The 8,782-nt window shown below is 44.9% G+C and overlaps 1 protein-coding gene across 1 annotated transcript; it reads right to left on the reverse strand.

Annotated features, from left to right (window-relative positions):
• Positions 1-380: 380 nt before the first annotated feature.
• Positions 381-7,218, reverse strand: LOC102765785 (chromosome unknown open reading frame, human C11orf52). The gene is made up of 4 exons (XM_006761525.2): positions 6,832-7,218; positions 2,573-2,610; positions 1,502-1,557; positions 381-1,279 (listed from the first exon to the last, which is right to left on the reverse strand). The coding sequence occupies exons 1-4, from the start codon at positions 6,861-6,863 to the stop codon at positions 1,031-1,033; spliced, it is 375 nt and encodes a 124-aa protein (XP_006761588.1). The 5' UTR covers positions 6,864-7,218; the 3' UTR covers positions 381-1,030.
• Positions 7,219-8,782: the final 1,564 nt, after the last annotated feature.

Consider the following 8,782-nt stretch of genomic DNA (forward strand, 5'->3'; position numbering starts at 1 on the left):
TCTTCAATCATCGGTCCGACGGTCGGTCTGGTTCACCATCGCGGTCCCCAGCCCTTCGGAGCAGGGCCTGGTTCAGCTACAGCGTCGCCGCTGCGTTCTCGCTGCCATGGTGACCAGGAGGCCCGCGCAGCTGTCCCCGGCCTTGACCCCACCCCCTGTGTGTCTGCCTGACCCGCCTCCTGCGGGCCTGGGTCCCGCCCTCTGACTTCCAGGACCGGGTCCCGGTCTGTACAGAGTCGCCTCCTACCGGCCCGGACTCTGTGCAGAAGGGAGCTCGCCTCCGGTCGGTGCCAACCACTCCCTCGCTCCGCCCCGGCCGGCCTCTCCACTTGCCGGCGTGGAGCCCCCAGGTGCTCGCCCCAGAAAGCGCACCAGGCGTGTTCCGTAAGAGATTTATTGTTCCTAGCGGCTCAGCACCTTCGAGAACCTACGGTCTGGCCACGCAGTGCTGTCAGTATCAGTGACTTGAGGTCCTGGTAATGGATGCTTGGAAAATGCTTCCTCCAAGCCTCAGGCGTCTGTTTCGGTCCGGACGTGGACCCAGCCACTGAGCGAATGGCCCAGCCAGGCCCAGGGCTGTGTACTAAAGCCCACGAGGCCTTTTCAGAGCACCTCTTCTTCAGCTTTGCAGTTTCAGGTGTGCAACAGGGCATCATTAAATTAAGTTCAACAGGGTCAGCTCAAGTACTTAAGGGGTAGCCTGTTTTTCCCGCACTTTTTTCTTTTTGAGAGTAGGAGCAAAGGTAGGATCAAAACCTACCTTCCCGCACACTCAACCTACCACCTCGTTTTAAGTGCAACTCCATCCACCCATGACTAACCCAAATACAACCCCAAGCTCACAGCGGCAAATAAGAGATAGGCATATGGGGAGAGAGCGAGACTGGGGACACAATTCCAGGGGCTCCTGAATTCTTTAAACTTAAAATGTGGCACCATTCCTGGGCTGCCACCCAGTTCTCCAAAAACAGTTCATTGTCCCACGGGAGTCCTGGTGAAATGATGGAAGCTGGTCCTTCTTCCCCGAGGCTCACACTAGCGTCCCGTTCTTGCTGTCATAGCAGGGCGTGGCCTGGGGGAAGCAAAGGGTGGCATACTCTGTAGCATTTTCTGACTGCAGGTGCTTCACCTCCCGGGCAGAGCGTGGCTGGGGCTGGCTGCACACTTGAATGACTGCATAATGTAAGCTGCTGTCGTCTGACCTGGGGTCTTGCTTCCGCTGCTGAGACGCCGGCTGCTCCAACACCTGCTTATGCGCATGTCCTGTTGTGACATGGCCCTGCCAGGAATGGACAACATTAAGAGAGATTCTTGGCTTGGTTTGGCCCCCCACCTTCCATGATGTCCCTCTATTTTGCTCCATTAGGGGGGCACCGAGGAGGAAGGGCAGAACAGGCAAGTTCTATAGATGACTGAGACCTGTCTGTTCCAGGGAAAAAGGCGGAGGCCTGGCATCCCTAGCCCGACCCGCCCTTGAGAAGGGACAGAGGCCTGTCATTACCTTTGTGCCACTCTGGTTCTGCCGCTGCTGCTTCAGTGCCCATCTGGGTTGACCCCCTGGGAGGAGGAAATCCAATTTAAACCCATTCCCTCTTCCCTGTCTCTACTGAGGTTGCCATCTTCAAGCCTCTATTAAACTATTATGGCGGGCTTCTAACTAATCTCCCTACGTCTGTTCTCACCTTCTTCACTCCCATCATTCCCACATCCAAACTCTGTAGTAGGGAATGCAATCTGGCCCTTTTACAATCTGCCCATAATATCTTCCATCCTCATCTTTCTCTGGTCCCTAAGAGCATTCAACAAATACATGTTGAGAGCCCATTAGATTCCAGGCTCTCCGCCACATTGTGGGGATAGAGGAGTGAGTAGGCTGCTTTCTCTGCCTGAGGGAGCTTACAGTCCACTAGGGGAGACATAGAAGTACACAGACTATTACAGTGCAATGTGCTAAGTGCTGAGCTACCAAACAACTGGTCACTTTCAATCAAATCAGCCTCTTCTCTCTCTCCTTTCTTTTTTCTGCATAAGATAATTCCCTTGCCTAAAATAGCCTCTCCTCCCTGCTCCTCTTCCAGCTTGTGAAGTTGATGTTACTTCTTCAACATTGGTGTTTCCTGCCATCCTCCCACAGCAGGAGTATGCTTCTCTTATAGCACTAGTAGATGACATTATGGCTACTTGTTTACATGTCTATCTCTCAAACTTGATCTTCCCCTCTTTTAGGGCCAACACCGTGTGTCCTTCCTCTTGTGCCTTTCTCTCTCCTCGGGTTCCTTCAGTGCCTCACATACAATATAAGTGCTCAGTAAATTTTGGTGGATGAATGAAAGTATGAACAAACAACCTTGCCCACTGCAATAATAGAGAGGACGAGACCCAGAGTTTCAGAGCTGGTCTTGAACCCAGTAACCTAAAGGTTCTCTGTCGAGCACTGTCTCCCCTTATCCCTCCCAACACTACCCTTCCCCACCCTTGTGCTCCTTCCAAAGACACCACTTCTGTTACCTTCTCTAATTAGCTACCAGCTCCCCACCCTGGCCCCACCCAGTCCCTCTCCTCCCCCAGTTACCCATTTTCTTTTTCCTCTGGAAGATTGACGGACAGCTCCTGTGAAAGGAAAAACAGATCACCCATGTGTAAGAGACCTGACCTCTGTCTTCCCTCCTTCATCATTTGCTCTGTGATCTCTAACATTCTAGGATGATCTTCCCTCCCTTCCCTCTAACAAGTCACTGAGCCAGCCCCAAAGCACTTATCAAGGATACCACACCTCTCCCAAAGAGATGGTTCTGGAAGGCGGGGTGGAACAACTGACATAACCAAACCCAAAATACAGACTCGGGCAGCCAGTCATTACATGCCAGGGAGGAAGCTGGGTTGAGCGCTATTCTGAGATTGTCTAACAGGCTAATTCCAGCAGAGGGTAAGGGAAACTGGCCAAATAATGGGCTATTCCTGGATTCAGAGACCCTCTTGCTTCTGCTTCCCTGCCTTTTTAGGGGTCTCTGCTAGTCTGGGGTTCTCATTCTGGGAGTCACAGGAGCTGCCACAACCAGGGCTCACTAGTTAGGGCTCCTCAAAGCCCTCTCCTAACAGGTGACCTCCCTCCCTGCTTCCCTGTCCTTGTGTTTAATTAACAAAAGTGTGAGATGTTTAACCTTTAAGGCCCATAGCACAGGGAGCTTTGAATTTGGTGAGTGACTCAGCTACCCCGAGCTCACTGCAGGACAGATCTCTGATACTCATTTCTGAGCCCCTGGGGTCCCTAGTGGAGCCGGTGTGTCTACGATTGTCAACTGTTTTATGGCCAGAGAAACACTTGTCTGAGGAAATAGACTAAATAGTTTGGAGCTTACTCCCATGCTTTTTCTTGCTAGTACATTTCCAGCTCTCACCCTGGCCAACCCTATTTGTCTGACTTCTGTCTTCTGAAGGAAGTTTCCTTTTATTGCTACTTAAAAAGAGGAAAACTTACAAACCATGTCCATTTTACTACTGTGGAAAAATCAGGATCCCCCCCCAACCCCCCCCCCGCCCCCACACACACACACACATTTCTGACAGAGATTTGTGTTCCGGTGAGATTTTCGGTTTTAACGCAGCTTGCTGAGTTGAGAGTTGTTAGTCACTATCTGAATGCTACAGGTGATTCAGAAGAAAGGCATTGAAACTATTTCTGGGTCTTTCTACTTCCTCTTTGGCTACTTCAGTTCTTCCTTTCTCTTACCACTGCCTACCAGCTGTGGGCAAACTATGGCCCGCAGGCCGGATCCGGCCCGTTTGAAATGAATAAAACTAAAAAAAAAATAAAAGACCATACCCTTTTATGTAATGATGTTTACTTTGAATTTATATTAGTTCACACAAACACTCCATCCATGCTTTTGTTCCGGCCCTCCGGTCCAGTTTAAGAACCCATTGTGGCCCTTGAGTCAAAAAGTTTGTCCACCCCTGGTAGCCTCTAATTCCCTGCCCTTTGTCACTATTGTCTTCCTAATTACTTCTACTTAAATGGATAAAGAAAATATTAATTCTAAAATGACATAGGGTTGGGCAACCCAATTTTAGTAAATGGAGCCTGCTCCCAAGTTCGATATTGCACAATGCCTGGACACAACCCAAATGGAATATGCAGTTACTCTTTGGTGACAAGACTTTATTTTTGGCTTAGAATTAAGGAAACTAATTGGGCACTCTCCCATATGGGTAGTAGGAGTAAAAATTGGTGCAATCTTTCTAGAATGCAATTGGCAATACGTATAAAAAGCCTTAAACAAATGTGTGTACCCTTTGATGTAGCAATTCCATAGCCTAAGAAATAATCTGGCAGGTGCAAATATGAATACTTAATATAGCATTATTTACAATGGTGAAAAACAGTAAATATTTTAAATGTCCAACATTGGGAACTGATTGAATAAATGGCATCTCTAATCAATGGAAAATCACACATCCCTTTAAGAAAAATGTTGGAAGAACACCTAATAGCATTGAAAGTTTTCTTCCGTATTAAGTTTAAAAAGGTAATAAGATATGTTTTGGGATAAAAACCATCTACATAGGCATTTTAAAAAGATTACATGGAAATATACTCAAATGTTCCTGTCATCTCTGGGTGCTTTTATTTATGGCTCTTATTTTCTGCTCTTTGGTATTTTCCAAATGTTCTACAATGATTAAATATTACTTTGTAATAAGAAAAATATTTTAAAATAAAAATCTCTTTAATTATCATAGTATCTTTAAATCTCTGGAAGTTATTGAGATTATGAGAAATACTATTTACTTAGCCCTACTAATACTTTGAGAGGAAAAAGTATACAGGGTGGGCAAAAGTATGTTTACAGTTGTTCGTATGGAAAATAATACAACAACAATACAAGAATAAACTCTGTTTCACGTACTCACAACTATAAACCTACTTTGTCCCACCCTGTAATTTGGTTAGACTATCTGGTATAGTGTTTCTAGCCAGGTTTTAGAGTCAGACTGATGCTATCAGACTAGCTGTGTGACCTTCAGCAAGTTTTAACTTATTAGGCTTCCATTTTTTAATCAATAAAATGCGGATGACAAAAGAACCTAAACCTTATGGGATTATTGTAAGAATAAAATAAGATAATAAGTGTAAACTATTCAGCTAGCTGCCTGGCAGGCATATAAAGAGCATCAGTCAAAGCTGACAACTATGACTACCACCATCAGAGGAAAAAATAACCAAAAGGAAGAGCATGAAGACCTGGGAAGGAAGGAAGTGAAAGAAGCTATTACACCCCCTTCTTTAGGAGCTTTTAGATGTTTCTGGATATCTTATGTCTGTAGGACATTTCAGAGTTTAAAAAATGCTTTTTTCCCAATCCTGACAGCGTATCAGGAAGCATGTATTATTGTTCCCATTTTACAGATCGGTCAACTAAGCCCTAAAAACTTTATGTTATTCAAGAAGGCAGAGACCAAATTTCCTATTTTTACTATGTCTTCTGCATCTATCACTATGCCCAGTACATTTAGGTATTGAATAAAATATTTGTTTAAGAAATGAATAGAGCCCTAGCTGGTTTGCCTCAGTGGATAGAACATTGGTTTGTGGACTGAGGGTCCTGGGTTCAATTCTGATCAAGGGCACATGCCCAGATTGTGGGCTCGATCCCCAGTAGGGGGTGTGCCAGAGGCAGCCAATCAATGATTCTCTCTCATCATTGATGTTTTTATCTCTCTCTCCCTCTCCCTTCCTCTCTGAAATCAATAAAAATATATTTTAGAAAAAAGAAAAAAGAAATGAATGGATAAATGAATGCGTAATAGGAACAGGACTTGAATCCAATGTACTGACTCCAACTCATATGCCCTTTTCAATGTACCTCAATTATCTCTTTAAGTATAATGATGCTTTATTCATAAACAAGGTATCCTCAACACTGCCCCAAGCTTGGAAAGGTATAGCTAAGAAGGCATTGGTTGTATAAAACCAGGTCCGGGGGTCTCTAGTGATGAAAACTCTGGGAAAGAACAATAAAGACATTACAGTTAATTTACAGTGAAGCTTTCACATGTCCTCTGCTCTTCAAACCTGTCATCTAAATGATGTAAGTCATGTTATCTATATTTTAGATATCATAGGTCATGTCATCTGTATTTTATATATGAGAAAAGAAGAGAAGTAACAGGATTTGCCTAAGGTCACACAGCAAATAAGTGTGAAAGTTATATTCAGATAGTCCATGGGTCTCCTCTCCTCTTCTGCCCTTTTAAATAAACATTTCTCCAATGTTGAGTTGCTTGACTTGGGAGGCAGTATTACGCAGTGGTTTAAGGCATGAGCTCTGAAATCAGACAGATCTAGATTGGAATCTTGGTTTACGTGCTTACTAGCCATGTGGCCTCAGACAACTGCTCTGAACCTCAGCTTCTAAGCTGTAAAACAGGAGGAGATGTAAGCCACCTCTCGCATAGAATAGTTGGGAAAATAAATGAGATTGTAAAGTGGTAAGCTACAAGTGCTACAATTCTTATCATCATCTGGGGAAGGAGGGAAGTAAGAAGAAGAGAGAGGAGAGGAAGAGGAGGACAAAGAGAAACAATGCCAGGTCACCCTTCCATCCCTGCTTTGGACATTCTACTGACAGCTGGCGTGGCTGTGTTTTCTGAAGTCTCTTGAAAGGAGTGAGCACAGAAGGAGGTGCTGTTCTGGTGGAGGCATAGGAAGGTGCCAGACGGAGGAAAGTGGCAGTGGGAGGCTGGCAGAGAACTATCAGCAGCTCGATCTTATTCTCAGGGCCTCCATGTCAACCCACACAGATGTTACCCTCTCCCTTGCCCCCTACTCACCTGCTTCCCCCGCAGCAGAGCCGGTTTCCCATGGTGCTCTGTCTCTGAGGGAGCCTTGCTGTTTATCTACATAAAGAGCTTGTGCATTTCCTGGTTCCTGGTTTAGTTTTCAGTAGCAGCTCCCAGGCAGTCTGTCAGTGTCAGATTTCAACCTAGCAGGTTGCACTTTGGAAGCCACCTGCTGGAATGATTCCCAGGTGACTGCGCCCAGCCAAAGGGTAGAGGAACACACACGGGCTCCAGGTGAGAACTACCTCACCTTGGGGATTTGGAGCCGCTTTGATGAAACCATGAACTTTGAGCTTCAAGCTCCAATGAAAAGAAACCTGAGATAGAAAAGGGCTTTGGGCTTCCTTAGGAAATGTTTTTCCATGATATCACACTGTTATTGAAATATGTCCTCTATTATGGAGTAAAGAGTCTCACCTTCGGTTTCCCAGCACTACTCAGCTCTAATTGAGTTTCACTTTCAAGGTTATCAGTATCAGTTTCTCATTATCCCTGTCCAGAATCTGGGTTTGAAAACTGTAGTCTCTAGGAAACGTTAGGTAAATAGATTTCTTTTTATTCTTTCTCCCTTGCTATTGGAATTAATGTGGGCAAATCACTTTTTTCTTAGGACTGTAATAATGAAGGACCGAACCTATTGCCCAATCCCCTTTCTGGTAAAGAATCATATGATTGCAATGACCTCAGCACTTCTTAACCACTCACTTCCCCATTCCCAGCACAGAACTATAGAATCCCCACTTATAGAATCCTCAACTCAGCTTCTCCTTCCAATGACCTAAAATTACATTCATTCCACACTTACCAGCAACTAGGATGCAGTCAAGCAAATTCCTCTATAGAGAAAATGGGCTCTAGGAGAATTTTTGAAACCCATAAAGCTTGTCTCCAGTGCTCCCACCCCCATCTGCCTTGTTCAGATGCCCAGGTATTTGCTCCTTATGGGCATTCAGGACCCACCACTCCACCCTGCACTCCGCAGAGAGTACCCTGGACTCTTCACTCTTCCCCATCTTCTTTCCTGATGAAAAATGCAACAATAAGAGCGAGGGCCTTATAAGATTGTGGTGAAGATTAAATGAAATAATGTATGTAAAGCTCTAGCCCAGGGCCTGGCACATAGGCGCTCTCAGTAAGCCCTAGCTATTGTTATTATTTCTTGTTTTCAGCTAATCGTCAGATGGTAAAGCATCTTTATTATCTTGTGCTGGGTCATTGCACAGCCACTTATTTCATGGCCATGCCTCTCCCCGGCAATTCATTCTGTACTCTACCATTACCTATGTTCTTTCCATCCTGTGACACAAACATCTTAGCCTGGCACTCAAAGCTCTCCAAATTTGGTCCCTTTCCAGCCAATTTCTCTAATTTGAAGGAAGTCACTTAAGAGATTCTATATGGCCCGAAATTCCAAAGGAAACAACAGTGTGTTGTGGTAGCCAGATCCACCTAAAGCAGCATTAAGAGCAGTCCAGAGTGATAAACAAGGGCATTGATTATTCCACTGAAGTCTGTACTGTCAGTCCATGACTAGATTAAGTCATTTATTATTTATCTATTTTTTTTTTTTTTAGAGAGAAAAACATTGACTTGTTGTTCCACCCACCTAGGCATTCACTGGTTGACTCCTGCATGTGCCTTAACCAGGGATCAATCAAACATGCACCCTTGGCACATGAGGATGACATTCCAACCAACAGCCGAGCTACCCGGCCAGGGCTGGAATAATAATTTTAGTGCTCTATGTTGAGTTTCAAGTTATGTGGTCAAAAGGCAGTGTGTTTAAGAGAGAGAGTTGTCTAGATATCAAGCTATATTACAAAGCCACTGTTCTCAAAACTGCCTGGTACTGGCACAAGAACAGACATATACACCAATGGGACAGAACAGAGATCCCAGAAATCAACCCAAGCCATTATGCTCAATTAATATTTGACAAAGG

Source organism: Myotis davidii, unplaced genomic scaffold (genome assembly GCF_000327345.1).
Source record: "Myotis davidii unplaced genomic scaffold, ASM32734v1 scaffold97, whole genome shotgun sequence".
Lineage (NCBI taxonomy): Eukaryota > Metazoa > Chordata > Mammalia > Chiroptera > Vespertilionidae > Myotis > Myotis davidii.

Bases quoted from the DNA above. Each gene is read 5' to 3' on its own strand.
- LOC102765785 (XM_006761525.2), bottom strand. From the start codon at position 6,863: ATGGGAAACCGGCTCTGCTGCGGGGGAAGCAG. The intron at 2,611-6,831 runs GTGAGTAGGGGG...TTCCTTTCACAG, and splicing joins CTCTGCTGCGGGGGAAGCAG to GAGCTGTCCGTCAATCTTCC. The intron at 1,280-1,501 runs GTAATGACAGGC...CATTCCTGGCAG, and splicing joins AGAACCAGAGTGGCACAAAG to GGCCATGTCACAACAGGACA.